General features: G+C 35.2%; 1 protein-coding gene and 1 pseudogene across 1 annotated transcript; both read right to left on the bottom strand.

Moving 5' to 3' along the window:
* Window positions 1-8318: 8318 nt before the first annotated feature.
* On the bottom strand, window positions 8319-10174 carry LOC105111039 (NADP-dependent alkenal double bond reductase P1-like; annotated as a pseudogene).
* A 705-nt stretch (window positions 10175-10879) lies between these two features.
* Window positions 10880-12645, bottom strand: LOC105111038 (polygalacturonase-like). The gene is made up of 4 exons (XM_011006272.1): window positions 12149-12645; window positions 11732-12021; window positions 11390-11618; window positions 10880-11286 (listed from the first exon to the last, which is right to left on the bottom strand). Exons 1-4 carry the CDS (start codon window positions 12599-12601, stop codon window positions 11068-11070), a joined length of 1191 nt encoding a protein of 396 aa, XP_011004574.1. The 5' UTR covers window positions 12602-12645; the 3' UTR covers window positions 10880-11067.
* Window positions 12646-18805: the final 6160 nt, after the last annotated feature.

Here is an 18805-nt window from a genome sequence, read left to right as displayed (position 1 = left end):
ATTCAAGTTAGATAAAAAGTTAGTTTGAAAGGTTTTTTTCTATAAATTTTTTTCTCTTTTTTATTTTTATACTTTTTTTCTAGGCAATCAGGTTGTCTTTAAACCGGCCAAGTCAATAAAATTACTTAGGATTAACTCCCACAAGGTGTAATATTAAACACAGGCTAGGTAAGGACTTAAATTAGAAAGTTTCATGTCAGATCATATTTGTTAAAAACATAATATAAATTATAATTTTTAACCTCATTTAAATTGCTTGCACAAAATTGAAGGACCATCTATAGATAAAATAAAAATTTTCTGAACTTTTTTTATGTGACACCAATTCGAGCCATGTCATTTATTTCAAGGAAGGAGAACATATCTTGAATGATAGGTTCCGGCAAGTAGCACTACTACTCTATGTTGTTTTTTTTTTTTTTCACTTGGTCATGGAATTAGTTGAGCCATAATTTCAGAAGTTGTGCATTTATAACAATGAACAACAACCAAATGAGATAGTTATCAAAAACTAATACAGAGGGAATAATCACCAAAATATATTTACATATTAAAGTAAATTCAAGTTGTAATTAACTAAGGGATAAGAAAACCATAGAGTTATTAACAAAAAAAATTATCAATAAATCTAAGAATTCTAATAGCACTCCTTTTCATGGAATTTTGTTGTTTGATTTCTTCTCCAAAAATAGAGTTTCTACACCAAATAATATCAATAAATAAAAATATTGGTCTTTCTTGTTCGGATTTTAATGTAGGAGAATCTAATCATTTGGATATAAATTAGTGTATTGATTAATGTTGATAGAGAGTGAAGTCCAATAAAGTAGATTTAACTTTTATTCATAGCAAGATGAGCAGAACCTAAGTCCTAAAGTTTAAACTGTGAACTCAACATAGTAATCAATTGGTGAAGCAAGGCCGAGTTACTCCCAATTAACAGAATATCATCAATATACACAAGTAAATAAATCATTGCACCACCAAAAGAGAGAATAAATAGAGAAGTAATAACCCTAGTTGCTTAAAATCCAATGAAGATGAGAAACTCACTTAACCAATTGTACCATGCTCAAGGTGTTCATTTCAAACCATACAAGAATTTATGAAGACGACATATATGAGATGGAAGTGTAGGATAAACAGAGCCAAATGGTTATGCCATGCATACTTCTTCTTGAAGAATGTCATTCAAGAAGGCATTATAGATATCTAAATGATAAATTTTCCAACCATGAGAGACAACATTAATGATCACAAGTTAAACCGTTGTAGCCTTAACCACCTAACTAAATATGTCAAAATAATCAATCCTCTCTTGTAGTATGAAACCATGGGCAACCAACTGTGCTTTATATCTGTCAACTCAATCATCGGTGTGCCACGTAATCTTATAAACTCATTGACTACTTACCATATTCATGGACAGACGGGAGGGCACCGATGAGCAAGTGTGATTACAATGAAGTGCATGGATTTCCTCTTGCGTAGCATTATGCCAAATCAAGTATCGGTTGACATCCTTAAAAGAAAGTGGTTCCTAGTGAGGTAAAGAAGCCACCTAAGAGGTAGAGGAAACACTAAAGTTTGTTATCTTAGATACAAGTGGTCGAAGTATTATAGAATGGCTGCAAGCAACTAGAGGGGTAATGAAAGACTCATTGGCTGTGGCTTGTTAAAGAGAGAATTGAGACAAATTAACATATAAGTTAAGTCCAAGAGGGGAAACAAAGGAAGAACCTAGCGATGAGGAGCTCAATATAGGACCAGGCTAAGAAAGGGAAATAACAGGTGAAACAACAAGGGTAACGTCTCTGTTCACTCTTGGAGAAAACAGCAAGGGAGCCAGCAAGTGAATCAACAAGGGTAATGTCAATAATCTGTTCACTCTTGGGGAAAACAGCAAGGGAGCCAGCAAGTGAAACAACAGGGGTTACATCCACACTCTGTTCACTCCTAGTGGGAATAGTAGGGGAGAAAAAAAAATCTAAACCAGTACCTAAGGAATGATCATGATAATATACAGGTAATGGTAAGGGAGCCCAAAAGGTTGTGTTATATGTGAAGGGTGTCGGGTGAGTGACTGGATAAAGTGGTGGGATGGGCTGTAAAGTATCAGTAGAAGGTTGTATGGGTGGAGCTACAATCTGTTCAGATTTGTCAAGAGAAAAAACTTTTCCATGAAACCAAACATGAAAATCTAATGTATAGGCATTGTATGGACGAAGAAATGGAAAGTAGAGACACACGAAAGTACAGAGAAAAGTATAATTAGTAGTCGATTTTAAAAGACATTCAAATGGTGATTTATGATTAAGAACATGAGTTGACATATGGTTAATCAAATACATTGAACTTTCAAATGCATAACTCTAGTATTTTAAAGGAGCTTTACATTGGCCAAGAATAGTGAGCCTAGTTTCAACAATATATCGATGACAACATTCAACCATTCCATTTTGTTCATAAGTATACAGACAAATTAAACGATGATAAATACCAATTGTTTAAAAATACCTATTAAATTTTTGATATTCAATACTCTAATCTGTTTGATCATACTTAATTTTGCAACCAAAGGATAATGCTAACAGATTCTCTTTCCTAACAAACAATACTAACAACATTCTAACAATATTAATTGCTAATCTTCTGACACTTGACATCATTAGGACCATTGATATCTTTACATGCCCCCTCAATTGCAGGCAAAGGAGGAGCCAAGCATGAGATTGGAGCAATGATGCTGAAACAAAGAAATGGAAAGACATTTGGTGATGATATTAGCAAACTGATCAGTAAAGGATACTTGCAGGACCAGTAAATCACCCATGATAACTCGCTCCTTAACAAAATGATAATCGATCTGGAGATGTTTCATCCTGGAATGGAACACTGGATTGGAAGCAAGGGAGATAATAGAAATATTATCACAATGAATTAAAGGTGGAAGAAGTAAAGGAATACAAATGTCACAAAGTAGTTGATGAATCCAGGCAAGCTTTGCAGAAGTGATAATGAGAGCACGATATTCAACCTCCGTAGACGAATAAGAAATAGTATGTTGTTTCTTAGAAGACCAAGAAATAGGATTAGAACCAAAATAAATAAGAGAACCAGAGATAGACCGGCGGTCATTAGGATCTCCAGCCTAGTTGGCATCACTGTAGGCCTGCAAATAAAGAGGACTAGGATGAAAGTGAAGGTGAAGATGTAGGGTACCTTTGAGATATCACAGAATACATTTGATTGTAACAATATGAGAGACCATGAGATTATGCATGAACTGGCAAGCTTGATTCACCGAAAAGGCAATATCAGGCCTTGTGAAAGTGAGATATTGTAAGGCTCCCACAATGCTTTTATATTGCTGCGGATTAGATGGCTAGCCATCATCCTTGAGCAGGTGATGATGAGGAAGACAAGAAGTATCATAAGATTTTAAATTCTGCAAATCAACCCTAGCAAGTAAGTTAGTGATATAGCTAGTTTGAGACACAAGTAAACCAGAAGGCAGATAGGAAATCTGCAGCCCCAAAAAATGACGCAAAGGATCCAAATCTATGAGATCAAATCCCTGAGATAGAGCAACGATAACAGATGTAAAAAGAAAGGAATGGCTGCTAGTAAGAATGATATCATTAACATAGAGGAGCAATATTAGAGTGTCATGAGAAGAGTGCTAAACAAATAAAAAAGAATTAGCAAGAGAGGCTTAAAACCCCAAGCCGGGCAAAAAAAACTGGTGAACCGCTCATTCCAGGCACAAGGAGCTTGTTTAAGACCATACAAAGACTACTTGAGCCGGTAGATAAAATTAGAGGGATGAGCCTTGCTAACAAAGCCTAGAGGTTGAGTCATATAAACCTTCTTATGAAGAATGCCATGCAAAAATGCATTCTTCATATCAAGTTGCCACAAAGACCAATTAAAGTGAGCTGCAAGGGCAAGAACTAAACCAACAGTGGTAGGCTTCATCACAGGACTAAAGGTTTCACCATAGTCAATACCCTCCTCTTGACTAAACCCCTTAGCCATTAATCGAGCCTTATGGCGAGCTATAGAACCATCAGCATGCTTCTTCAACCGACAAACCCACTTACAACCAACAAGATTTCTATTAGGTGGCAAAGCAATAAGGTCCTACGTATATTGAGCATGAAGGGCCTCAATTTCCTTCTGCATGGCTGATTGCCATTCAACAATTATAGAAGCAATCTTGAAGGAATGAGGTTCAATTTGAGAAAGAGCAAGAGACTGAATAGAGGCAAAATAGGCCTTTTTCTTGGAAATGCCACTCTTAGACCTAATAGTCATGGGATGAAGATTCATGGGGGAGAGAGGTAGAACCACACACAAGTGCTCAGGGTGGAAGTCAGGATCTACGGGTAGAGGAGAATGTGTAGGGGAGTGCAAATCAGATGAAGGCTGTGAAGACAAACCAGGTGACAAAGAAGGAAATAATGCAGAATCATGAGAAGAAAATGAAGGAGAGGAAGAAATAAGAGGTAAAATAGAGTTATGAAGAGAGACAAATGGGGAAGAAGGAGAGACAACAGGCACATGTAGAGAATAAGAGACTACAAGTATAGGGACAGAAGTATAAGGAAACAGTGATTCATTAAAAAGGACATGTCGAGACACAAAGAAGTGATTGGTACGAAGAGAAAAATAAATATACCCTTTATATTGGCCGGCACAGCCCAAAAAAATACAAGTGGAAGTTTTTGGTTGAAGTTTGTGAGTGTTGTAAGGTCGAAGTAAAGGAAAACAAGCACAACCAAAGATGAGCAAGTGATGGATGACAAAGGAATAACCATATAACAAGAAAAAAGGAGATTTTAGCTAAAGAATTTGACAAGGCAATCTATTAATCAAATAAATAGAAGTAGCACAAACATGGAACCAAAATTTATGAGGAAGGTGGGCAGTTTGTAATAAAATGATGGCGGTTTCCATAATATGTCTATGCTTTCTCTCAGCAAGACCATTTTGTTCAAGAGTATAGGGACATGACATTTGATGAACAATCCCTTGGTAAGAAGATAATTTTTGAAGTTAGTACTAATATACTCACCACCTTTATCACTTTGAAAAATCCTAAGTGTAGCAGAAAATTGAGTAACTAAAAATGTATGAAAATGGATAAAAATAGAATAAACCTCTCCTTTATTGATCATTGGAAAAATCCAAGTGTACCATGTGCACTCATTAACAAAACTAATATAATATCTAAAGCCATCAACAGACATTATAGGAGCAGGGCCACAAACATCACTATATATGATTTCTAAAGGGTGGATAGACTTAACTGCTGGATATGGAAAAGGAAGCTTAGTAATTTTTCCCTCTAAACAAGTGGTACAAACAAACTTGGTAGGATTTGAAGTGAAGGGAATTTAAGACTGAGTGAGAATAGTGGAGGTGATGTTATTAGAGGGATGACCAAACCACTTCTGCTAGAGACTAGTTTTAACCTGTTGACTAAGACAGCAATACTGATTACGGTGGGAAGTTGATGCAAGTTGAAAAGGTGTGTGGGAACTAGAAGAAATAGAGAACGGAATAGGATATAAACCATTACTACACGGTCCCTTGAGAAGGACATCCCCGTGATCATGTTTTGAATCCAAAAACCATAGTCATCACAAATAAATCGATAATGATTATTTTACATAACCTATAAATTGATAGCAGATGTTGAGATAGCTTAGGAAAATGCAACACTTGGTGTAATTGTAAGGAGCACTATGAAATAGGCAAAACAGAAGAGCCAATACTAAAAATGCTCAAACCTGAACCTCCTGCAATAGTAATAGCATTAGGACCAGAGTAAGGAGTAGCCAAGCAAAGTTGAGACAAATCAGATGTCATATACTGCAATAGTAATAGCATTAGGACCAGAGTTGTCATATGAGTTGTGTGGCTCTAGTATCAGCCACCTGAAATTATTCATGAGGTGGAGGAAAGGTAGCAGCCATAACACTAAGATTGGTGGAATAAAGGTGGCCTTGATAGGAGAAGTTGCCTTTACGATAACATTGAATGGCAGAATGTCTATATTTCCAACAAATCTGACATTGAACAGAAGAGGTAGGGGCTAAGGATTGGTTGTGATGTTGATAACAATCGGCAGTGACATGACCTCTCTCACCACAGATTTGGCAAGTAGGAATATCAGTTCCAGGACCAAGAATACCAGGACTAGAGCTTGGTTGAGCACGATAATGTCGTTGGCTAGATTGGAAAGTATTGTGATCTCTACTATGGCCCTTAAATTGAGAGCCATGATGGTAAAAATAACCACTAGTGTTATGACTATTGAAACACTCTGATAGCCATTAAAACCTCCATGGAAGCTAGAGGAAAATTGAGAAGATGGAGCTGACTTGGAGCTGGAAGAAAAAGGATTAGAATTACCTTCATCAAGAACTAGAGCCTTGCCTTAAGACACCTGATTCTAAACCAGCATGGCAGAGACAAATGGAAATGATGAATGGGTCTGCTCAATAGTAGCTTCTTTAGCAAGCAATTGAGAGCAAAAATCTTTAAGAGATAACACATTATCTCTGCTCGAACCATACATCGGAACATGTTATAGTCAGAAGAAAGGCCATTGACAGCCAAGATCACAATATCATCATCCTCAAAATAAACTCCTGTGGTAGAGAGATGATCACGTGCATCTTTGATTCTCTGCAGATACTGAGACAGGTTCTGAACCTTTCTTGATAGTTTGAAGTAGAGAGATGATCACGTGCATCTTTGATTCTCTACAGATACTAAGACACAGGTCCTGAACCTTTCTTGATAGTTTGAAGTTCACTCTTCATTTGAAAGATTCTTGCCTTGGTTACTGTAGAAAATTGATCCTGCAATTGAATCCATATATCATGAGAACTGATGCAGCCAATGACATAAGAAATGGCAGTAGAAGAAAGAGTGGCATTAAGTAGCTGTATTAATGCTTTATCATGCATTTTCCAAATTTGATGATGATTAGATTCAACACCCTCAATATCGAAATCTGTATCAGATCAACTTGGACATTTTCTAGAATCATTAACAAATCCTAGAATTCCATGACTCTGAATAAGAATTTTAATTTGAAATTGCCATATGAGATAGTTTGTATTATCAAGCTTCACTGTTATAGTAGTAGAGATTGCATGAAGCAAAGAAGTGATAAAAAAATGGATAATCTGAAGTTGAAAACTAGTCACCATTTTAGAATGAAGGAAGTGAAAGCAGAAAATTGAAGATTTAATGATAGGTGAAGTAATAGAAAACTGAAGTTTTGAAGAAGAGAATCGGTTAGGCATTATATCAAATAGCTGATAGGCACATCAACAAGTACACAAGAATTTCATGACGAGAATAAGAATAAAGCCAGAATTCAGAAGTTAATGGCCACAAGATCAAGAATTCCAATGCTCTAATATCATGAAAGACAATGATATTTATATATAAATGAAACAGAAATGAAGAAGGAGTAGAGAGTAAAAAGGAAAAAGAATAGAGAATGAATATGTTACACGGAGAAGTAGAAGATGAAATTCATGCACTCTTATATTATTACTTTTGCTTGAGTGTTTAAATTACTCATTCTCAGTTTACATATGCAGTATTGGAAAGATATTGTACAGAGAATGTTTATTTTTTTATACTCAATATAATGCTAACAAGTTCTCTTTTCTAACAAACAATACTAACATCACTCTAACAATATTAATTGTTAGTCTTCTAACACTTGACATTATTAATATCGTTGGTAATATTAATATTTGGAAAGAACATGTAAAAATGTTATTAAAACTATAATTTTACTTGATTTTATCTAGTTAGATTGATTTTAATTTGATTTTATTAATTTTCAAGTCCTTAAAATAATTCAATATGATAAATATATTTAAATCATAAAATCATATAGTTTTATAAGTCAACTTATAATTTTACTATATTAATGTGATGATGCTCATCCCATCACAAGATAAAATTCAAAAGATATGGCAATTTTGCAAATCTCTCATCTCCATCAAAACCTAATGAGTCTGCCATCACTGTAATTATAATTTAATCTTTCCTAAAATTAGAACATAAAACGTTTTCTGGATTTCGATCTGTAGAGAGCTTCCCAGTAAAGAAATTCAAAGCATGGAAGCTGAAGCATTCAAGGGAACTGTACAAAATGGAAAATTGACAGCATGCGCAAAACCGAGTGATGATCTAATCAGGCCACCTGAATTATATTACAGATAACATTAATTTTACAGCATTATATATAGCTGCAGCACTATAAAAGGAGTAAAACAGTCTACTTCATTATAATTCAGATATGACATATATTTTATTTAGTTGGGCAGAGCAGTTTTACAATATACACTCCACTGTTATAACTCAAAACAATGGAAAGGATACTAAAGGAGGCCGATCGCTCATTGGAAACCTTCTCTACTTGCCAGTATTGACACAATACCATATGTAGCATGTATGACAAGCAATGGCATTGGCAAGAAGACATGTAAAGGGAGACTGATCACTCCTGAGCAACTTTCACTACTTGCTTGCCTACATTTCGGCCGCTGAATAGGCCTATCAATGCAGCAGGGCCACTCTCGAGTCCTTCAGTTATGTCTTCCACATAAACAATCTTCCCTTCTTTAATATAAGGCAGAACAAAATCCAAGAACTTGGTGCATTGGTCATAGTACTCGGCAACCGCAAACCCTTCCATCCGGATCTGCTTAAAGAGTACAGCGATTAAGTTGTGCACACTTTCAGGCTGCTCGAGATTGTATTGAGAGATCATTCCACACAAAGCAATACGGCCATGGTGTCTCATGTTTAGAAGGACAGCATCAAGCATTTTTCCTCCAACATTCTCGAAGTAAATGTCGATGCCTTCAGGGAAGTACCTGGCAATGGAAACAATCATTCCTTTTTCCACTTGAGCCAATCCCCACAAGAGTAACATTCAAAAACAAAAAAGTAAAGCACATAATCACAGATTAATTAAGCTGCAGAACTTCTAGAGGTTCTGTAAGGCTTGCGAGTGCTATTTCAGATTGTCTCTTATGCAGACTTCATACACTAACCTTTTCAAGGCTGCATCCAAGTCATGCTCCTCTTTATAGTTGAAAGCATCATCAAAGCCAAAGTTGGTCTTCAATAGTTCAACCTTTTCTTTACTTCCAGCACTTCCAACAACATAACAACCTATCAGTTTTGCAAATTGCCCAACAAGCTGACCAATTGCGCCTGATGCTGATGAAACGTAGACACGGTCTCCTTCCTTGGGAGAACCAATGTCAAAGAAGCAAAAATAAGCAGCCATGCCAGGCATTCCCGTAAGAGAAAAGGCACAAATTCAAAGAATAAGGCTCGTTGCAGTTATAACAAAACAAGGTGACATAAGAAAATCATGTGGGCCAAGAGCTTACATACCAAGAATTCCAGTGTATTAGGAAAGGGGTATATCATCAGTATGGTTGATTTTAAAGAGGTATTCAGGTGTTGTTATTAGACTGTATGCCAATTGTCCTTCCCCAGACCAAATCGCCTTTCTTGAAGTCAGAGTGCCTGGAATCAACAACTCTGGCCACTCCAAAACCAACAATTGGCTGCTCAATGTCTCCGACAAGAGTAAATAAAATTCACAGTAACTAGCAATAAAATTACCATAAATAATCGTAATATAAATTATAACAATTCAACAATGAAAGAGGGAGATTGATAACATACAGAGCCAAGGGAGTAGGAAGATAGTTCAGGTTTACCGGGTGGCAGATCTCTCTGCATGCGTCCACGCATGAAAGGATCACAAGACAAGTAGACATTCTTAACCAGCACAGCATCTTTACCACTCTCTTCTTCTGGCAATTTCAGTTTGATGTTACTTGTAGTCAGGTACAGGTTTGATTCACTTGGAAAACCACTCACATAGTCCTTGAGAATCACTTGTTTGTTGCTGATCACTTCCTCACCATCGACACTATGATCACTAGCCATGCTTTATGCTAATGTTCTTCAGATTAATTTGTTGCTGACCAAAACGGTCATAAAGTATTGCTGATGATCTACAAGGTTGCAAAAGGCAAAACATTATATAGACATGCATTAGCTAGATCTTGTTGAAAAGTCAATTGCAAGCACAAGATTGCAGATATTATTCGAACTACTGTTGATTTGATGATGATGTAAGTGCTGATTGTAGTGTTAATCATGATCTAAGTGCTGACCAGTAGCCTCACAAGATTTTCTTTTGGAATATGGGCCTATCAATTTGGAAGGAGGGCCTCAATTTTTAGAATATGGGTCTGTCTCAAAAATCAGAACTTACATCTAGTAGAGACGGGCTTCTCATTCCAAATAGTTGTAGGAGAAGCCCTTGGTGTTTAACCAATAATATTTGGTATCTTACAATCAAAGATATTAATTTGATTCTATGCACCTATAAAAACTTTATTTGTTTTATATTTTAGTTTTGAAATTTTAAAGAAAGGAGAGAGTCACTAAAATAAATATCGGAGAAAAAGGGCCAATCGGTTATAATCTATGCACCAAAAAAGTCCAATGGAAATCAATTTTCTTAGTGTTAATAATTAAACACAAGTACAAGACCCCATTCCATGGAATTTCGTTGTTTGATTTCTTCTCCGCGAATAGAGTTGCTGCTTCAAATCATACAGATAAATAGAAATAGTGGTCTTTCTAGTTAGGACTTTAATGTAGGAGAACTTGATCAATTATAGATATAAATTATTGTATTGGTTCACGTAAACAATTAACTCATATTAAGTCTCAAATGTATAAAAGAAATTAACCGAACTAGGGGTTTGGAAAATTAATTTCCTCCTTTGTACTATAATTGCAATCGTCGTCGGGCTGAGACGTGCCACAAGATCAAGCAAATAAACTCGCTTCATGAGCTACGGACGTATTACATTGTTTTTAAGCTAAGACAGAGAGAAAATATCCCATTTGTATATGTATATATACTATATGTGTTACGTAATAATTTATTTATTTTCGCTTGATCAACTACATATTCCCTCTTTAATTAGGCTCTTATAGACAGCTAGTGGGCTGAACAAGTCCTGATGCAACTCCACCAGCATTGCTGCATGATGCTTCAGCTGGCTGATTCTTGTAAGTGAGCTTTACATATTCTAATTTGATCCCAGTGCATGGATATTTTTTGCTACAATCAAATTTCACCGCCACTTCTGTTGCTGATGATCCATGAATGTCTTGGTAGGTCACATCACTTATTTTCACACCAGAAACCTGTTTAATGTACAGCAAAATACAGCAAGATTTATGTATGTTTTCGATGTTAGCTTTCAAAATGAAAAGAACGGTATAGACTATAGATAGATTTGACGTGTACCTGGCCAGGGCAATTCTTCTCGCCGGGGCAATAGTTTTGGTCTATTACAATGGGATTTTGGACGTTATTCATGACTGCATGTTGGAAAAGAATATCTCTAGCAAAACCAGTGCTAGGCCTTCCCCAAGACTTAATTCTCAGTCCATTTTGCGTACCGGTAAATGTAGTGGTCTTGACTGTAACATTTTGCACACCAGCCTCCTGGGATTCTTTGCCCAAACTTCCAATGCTACATCAATCATATACACATCATTTCAGTTCCCAAAATTAGCAACACATTAAACGTTAGGAGCAGATGATAATTGATAAAACTTATAGTTGATGTTATAATTTCTTATTTACCTGATTCCATGGCCAGGTCCACATGCCACATTTTCAATCCACAAACTAGAGGTACCGGGGCCAATCGATACACAGTCGTCACCTGTTCCAATCCTTGAATTCAATATGGTGACACCGGTTGATGATTGAACGTGAATGCCATCCGTGTTAGGGCTGTTTCCGGCAGCAGAGACTTTGACTCCTTGCACTTTGACGTTTTGGCAACCATTGATGACAATGTGAAACAACTGGCTATTTAATGATGCCAATCCGGTGATTGCAATATTGTTTGAATTGGAAAACTCAAGTGACTGCACAGTAAATAAATTAACAAGAAAAATTAAGACCTTGAAAATATGACATCTATCTTTAGTCTACTGACCAAAATATTGTAGGATGATCATATATGACATGCATGCATGGGCTTTATTATCATACCGTTGCGCCTCTGGGGCAACCCTTGCCGGAATTCTTGCAAGACCACAGTCCAGCACCCTGGCCATCAAGAGTCCCTCCAGATACAGTAACCCCATTAACATGCTCAAAGATTAGCCAATTTTTAGCGTTACCAATGACCTTATAATCTGATGGGGCAACTAGGGTGCCATCTATACGTACCAAGATAGCTCGGTTCTTGCAAGGACCCTGAAACCTCACTTGACCTAAAGAGAAACTCCCTGTAGGAACAGAAATTGTGGCTGGTTGTGTTGAGGCACATGCCTGTGCCCATGCAGCAGCAAAGGCCTTGGTTGAGTCGGTTTTTCCATCAGGTTTGGCACCATAACTTAACACACTATATTGTGCTGCCTTTGCTAGAGGTGAGAACGCAAACAAAATGAAGAAGAAAAGAGTAATAGGATGGGGGATCATTGGAAGTGGAAGGCCTGCCATTGATCTTTTTGGTATGGGATAATATTTGAATTGATGCAAGTGATGAGTATTTGAAATGGAGAGATGGGATTCTGAAGCAGCTGAAGGTGGTATTTATAGGAAGTTTGGATATAGAATGCATGTGGAGATTTAGTATTGGGTATTTGAAAATATAAGGGAAAATCCATATTCATCTTTTATTTGGGAAAAAAAAAAACTAACGGATGCTATTAATGCATTCATTAAAGTTGTGTTCGATTAGAGTATCATGATAAAATAAATAAATACAATAAATATTAAATATTAAATAAATCTATCGTTAGGATAGTTTTACAATAAATTTATGATAATTTAAAATATAAATAACAAGTAGACATATTTTTTCTACCTCGAGATAGAAATTAAATGCTATTTAAAAAACTAATTATTATTTCTCAATGGTAACTAATGTTGTAGTTGTAATTAGTGAAATTCACATATCAAATTTTTATTATTATTATTATTCACATAAATCTAATCATAGAAGTGATTAGATTGAAAATTACAAATTGAAGATGATCTAATTATTATTATTATTATTATTATTATTACCGATTTATTCATTATTATAAAATTTTAAATTATTTAATTCAATTCGAACAACATTTAACTACCATAACCTAACAATAACTAAACTCCCTGTTAAAGGAAAAAATTAAGATAGATTAGGAAGTCAATTCTTTCTATGTCCTAGTGCCTCAACCTTGAAAAGTTGATTACGTAGATAGTTTTCCAAATGAAATTGTTGAAAGGTGGGATTGAACGTGACATTGAACGTGACAGGTGGAGCAAAGAACGGAAAGAAAAGTGGGTATTTCTATTAATTAAGCTCTTATTACCCAAATATCATGGTCATAATCTCACAATTTTTTTCTAATCTTGCTCGTAATTCTTTCATTTTTCGTGTTTTTGATGGGACGCAAAGGATGGCATAGGTTTTTACATGTGCCTAACAATTAATGCAATGGAAACAGTATACTTTTATCTAAATTATTCTTTTTTTGCTTGAAATCCTAAATTAAAAAAAAATAGTGTTTTGTGTAAAATAAAAGGCTTAACCTGATGTGTCAAACTCTCTCTCTCTCTCTACGCAACATATAAATGATCATGTAGACTATACTAAACAAAATAACTTTATATAAAATAATTATGATAATTTATATAAAAGAACACATTCCATGATATCCTATAGCATTGTCCATTAACTCTCGTTGACCAATATTGATTCATTGAAACATCCAGAATCTGATAGGATATGAAGAGGGAGTTTGGGGTTACATTGCCAAAAAGAAATAGACATGTGGATATTAGTCAATCAGCTAGGTCCTCTTCCTATTAAGTTTTGATATGTATTGATTTTTGCTTTTTGAATGGTTCTGGATTGGGTATGTTTAACAAATGATATTTCATTTGGAATACATTCTTCAATAGTAATGTTGATATTTGTTTTCTATTAGAAACAAAAGAAGATAAATGTTGCGATTCCTTCATAAAAAATATATGGAATATTGTAACTATTAAATGAGCTTTTTTAGAATTTGTAGGCAAATCAAGAGAGATCATGGTGATATAGGATATCTCTATCTTTGAGGTCAGTTCCATAGAATTTAGGGGGCAGTGGATCAGCATATGCGATAAATATGATAAGCTGCATGGTTGTTGGTATATATGTTGCATCCTCTATGCAAGATCGTGCTAAGCTGTGGGAAGACATCACCACTCTGAAGTTTGCCTTCGAATTATCAATGGTGGTGATAGGTGACTTCAATGAAACCCTTCATGCTCATGAGAGGAGTAGCGGCTACTTTAATCATTCATGGTTAGTTTCACTCCGCAATTTCTTGTCTGATTGTGATCTAATTGAATTCAAACTACAAAGCCATCATTTCACTTGGTTTAGGGGGGGCTCCATGAGTGGCATCGACAGGGTTTTTGCATCTCTAGAATTCCATCTTCAGTTTCATTCTTATCACTCTACCGCTACCTTAGACGGATGTCTAATCATTGTTAACGACTTTTTCAGGCATTAATGGTAGATTGGGGGTGGAAGCCTTTTCTGCTTTATAAACTATTGGTTGTCACACCCTTCCTTCTCAGTTGATTTTGAAGTCTTTTGGTTTGATAGCTATAATGAATTTCCAAGTGACTATAAATTGGTAAAGAAACTCTAGGAAAAAACTAAGATAATGGAACAAATCCATTTTTGGTAATCAAAGCTCAAAACTTGCAGATATTCAGAACTCCATCACAACCATCAAAGATTTAAGTGAGGCCCACCTCCTGTCTGAGACTGAAAAAACAAAGTTCAAGAATATGAACTCTGTGTTTTGAGAGGTTAGTAGGAAGGTTAAGGATATTTGGAGGTAGAAATCCCACCAAAAGTAGTGCAATTGGGGAGGGATAAAAACACCCATTTCTTCCACCTTTTGGAAAGTTTGAGGAATGGTCGTAATCACATTACCAAGATAGAATAGAATGGCAAAATTTTAGTCTCTCTAAAGGGTATCAAAGAGGGCACTATTAACTACTTCTTAACTCTTTTTGCCAACCCAAAGTGCAGAAGAATTGAAAAGGAAGGCTCAGGGTTCTTTAATATTTCAAAAGCAAGATCAGTTTGGTTAGAAAAACTGCCTTCAATGAAGTGAAGCAAGCTATGTGGGATTGTGGTGGTTCAAAAGCTCCCAGTCCTGACAGACTCACCTTTTTTTCTATAAAAAGGTATGGAATGTTATTAACTCCAACATTTTTGTGATGGTCAAAGAATTTTTTACAGTAGGTAAATTACCCAAAGGTATCAGCTCGCCCTTTATGAATTTGATCCCGAAGACTAAAGGGCCAAGCGAATTCTCCCAATTTTCACTGATTAGTTTTGTTGTAACCAATTTTTAGGTCTTCGTATAAAAAAAGAGATAATTAAAAAAATAAAAAATATATATGTTAAAAAAAACCTAAAAAGAATAATAGTGAAAAAAGATGTTAAAGTATCAGAAAATGACTAAAAATTGGTTGAGGGGGTTCAAAAATACAAAGATTAAAATTTGACTGTATTTTGTTGACTGATGAGAGCTCTGTTGACAAAGAAATTCAATTTGAGAAGAAAATTCCAAAACCAGACTTTTATAGAATCAATTAAATTTTATTGAAGATTTAATTGAATTTTTGGATGGTTTGATTGCAAGAAAAAATGATTTTTGAAGTCAATTTAAGCTTTAATTGAAAGAAATTAAAGTTCTAGGATCAAATTGTAATTTCTTAGAGTTAATTTGGTCAAATAAGGGGCTTAATTGCTTAAATATTGAAATTTGATGGCCAATTAGGGATTTAATTGAAGAAATCTAAAACTAAGAACCAAAATGAAAAAGATAGCCAACTTTAGAGCCACTATTTGATTTTTTTATAAGGCAATTGCATTGATTTTTACGATCAAAATTGCAATTGAGAACTTGATCGAACAAATCATAAATTAAGGACTGATTTGAACTCTAAAAACAACATCATTTCATATACTGTTTAAAAAAGAAAAAAGAAACCCAAACAGTGTCGTTTTGAATGGCACTGTAGGTCCTCTTCTTCCCCTAGACACGTGAAGCAGGGGAAGATGAAGATTTGTTTCTTCCTCTATTTCCACCACCATTTATGTCTCAAAAAGACGCTGACCAACCCTACTTGCCTAAAAAAAATTTCACATGTTGGAGGGGTAGCAGTACAATAGCTACCTCGTCCTCTTTCTCCCTTGTTTTTTGCCTATAAAAACAGGGAAAGGAAAGAGAAAAAAAAAGAGATGAAGGAGGGAGAGAGGAGGGGTAGAATAGAAGAGAGAGGATATAAGAAAGAAGAGAGAAAAGAGGAGGAGAAAATAAAGGAAACAAAAGAAAAAACAGGGAAGGGAGAGGGAGAAAAGAGAAGCACCGCCGACCACCGTGCCCCCAGCCACCACTAGTAGCACCGTTGCAACCACCACCATCAGCATCACCACCTTTCCAGATAATTGTGCTTCCTTCTTCCCTGTTTATTGCCTCACCTGCATTTGCATGCAGAACGTGAATAAATCACGTTCTCCAACAAATGCAGTAATGCCTAGTTACCATGCTCATGCATAGTAACTAGTTTATTTAGTTGGGCCGAGTTTGGCTAAGGCCATGCATTTGGGCTGGGTCTGGCCCATTTAAAAAAAATTAAAATGAAAAAAATATTTTTCTATATTTGTGATTTCCCCACGTTTTGATTTATGCTTCTTTTTTTTTTTTACTAGTATCGAAATATATTTTTATGTCATAAAAATACAAATTCGGTATTAAAATACTTGGTTTTCGTCAAAAACTTTCAAAAATACAGAACATTTTGGAAAGAATGAAAAAATATTTTTCTGCATACAATCAAGTGTCTCAAAGCTAAAAAATCATATTATATTTTTTTCATACACTAAAAAATAATGTTTTAGCGTGCATTTTGGCTTTAATAACTAATTTATTAAAGTAAAGAGAATATTGGTCAATATTTCAAAAAAACATCAAAAAATATTTTTGTTTGGTTTTAATACTAGGTGTTACAAATTTATACATAACGTATTCTCAATATTAAAAAGGTATTCTTGTTGATAACATAGAACATTTAGGTTTTTACGCATTAAGATAAAAACCTCCTTACATATGAGGGTTTTTCTTAAATCTTAGATAAACAAGACCAACAATTAGAAACCTTAATAAGATCTTAAATTTTATGAGACAATAAAACATTGTAACATGCCTTAGATAGGGCGTGTTTGAGGTACTAATACCTTCCCTTTATACAACCAGTCTCCGTACCTGATCTCTAATACTAGTTAGGTTTCCTAGTGACCAAAATACTAGGTGGCGACTCTCATTTTATTTTACTTATAAGAGACAAGAATTCCTTGTCTCTCTACATTTGCTAGATAGACCTTTACATTATATTTCTTTTTCCCTTAAAGATGGATTATTGCCACGACATCGCACACATGTGACAAGTTTGATATATAAGTTATATAGAATAGTGGTAAAACTCTTGCCCACTAGGCTTCGAAGCGTTCTGTTAAATGTGATTAGTGTAAACCAGTCTACTTTTATTGTCAAAAGTTAAATTCTAGATAGATTCATGATAGCAAGTGAGGTTGTCCATGGTATTCAAAGCAAGAAGAACCACGGGTTTTTGCTAAAGATAGATTTTCATAAAGCCTTCGACTCCATTTCATATGGGAGCATATCAATACTACCATAGACTACATTAGTTTTGGCACTCATTGGAGGAAATTGATTTTCTATACTATATGTTTGCTTTTCCTATGCCAAATGGCATTACAAAAGCCATATCCTCCATCAACCGTTGTTTTCTTTAGAAGGGCACTTCAAATTCATATGGTATCTGTAAGTTCACTGGACCCAAGGTAATTAAAAGTAAACCCCTCAGAGGTCTCGAGCTGGGATCTCTTCACAACAAAAATTTGGCCCTACTGTTTAAATGGCTTTGAAACCTTGATAAATGAGTGGCAGGAGGTTGGCAAAAACTTATACTACAAAAGTATCGACCTTATATCATGTGTTTGCAGGTTCTTCATCTCTAACTTGGTGTCCCATGATAACATCAATCTTTTGAAATAACAACATAGCCACTGCTCTCCAATCCATATTAAGTTTACACTATACTTATTCTTACACCATTAATGTAACCTTTTCACCTTGACATAATAAACTTAGCTAGACATAATGAAAGAAAGAAAAATAAATAAACAAAATAAGAACATAAATAAGATAAAAGTTAGCTAAGTAAATGAAAGGAAATGAAAGGCATAAACTTGATATTAATGAAAACAAAGCATAAACATTACAAAAAATACAAAAAGAGAAAGGAAGAGCATGATCTTGATCTGGAAACCAAGATGCCTAAATGAATGGCAAATGCCTCCTTTTATAGGTCAAAATTGGGAACTATTGATTTGATGACTAATTGATGAGTGGGTGGCCAACTCTTGACTTGGTGACAATCTTTATCTTCTCTTGTCTGCCCAAAACATCATTGATAACGTCAAAATTGGAGCCACTTCAAAACATGAAAGTTGTAGGCAATTTTCTCAGATTTCGTGTGTAAAAAATGAAGCTTATTTGAACTGCTAGAACTTCGGATATGGCCAAAATACTGAACAGTGCTCGGGCTGGAGGACAAATTCAG

Source organism: Populus euphratica, unplaced genomic scaffold (assembly GCF_000495115.2).
Source record: "Populus euphratica unplaced genomic scaffold, PopEup_1.0 scaffold273.1, whole genome shotgun sequence".
NCBI classification, from domain to species: Eukaryota; Viridiplantae; Streptophyta; class Magnoliopsida; order Malpighiales; family Salicaceae; genus Populus; species Populus euphratica.
The sequence above is the reverse complement of the archived record's forward strand: the minus strand, read 5'-3'. Positions and strand labels throughout refer to the sequence as shown.

Excerpts from the sequence above, each read along its gene's own strand:
- LOC105111038 (XM_011006272.1), bottom strand. The coding sequence starts at position 12,601 with ATGGCAGGCCTTCCACTTCCAATGATCCCCCATCCTATTACTCTTTTC. Across the intron at positions 11,619-11,731 it reads GGACCTGGCCATGGAATCAG|CATTGGAAGTTTGGGCAAAG; the intron begins GTAAATAAGAAA and ends TGATTGATGTAG. Across the intron at positions 11,287-11,389 it reads AGAAGAATTGCCCTGGCCAG|GTTTCTGGTGTGAAAATAAG; the intron begins GTACACGTCAAA and ends TACATTAAACAG.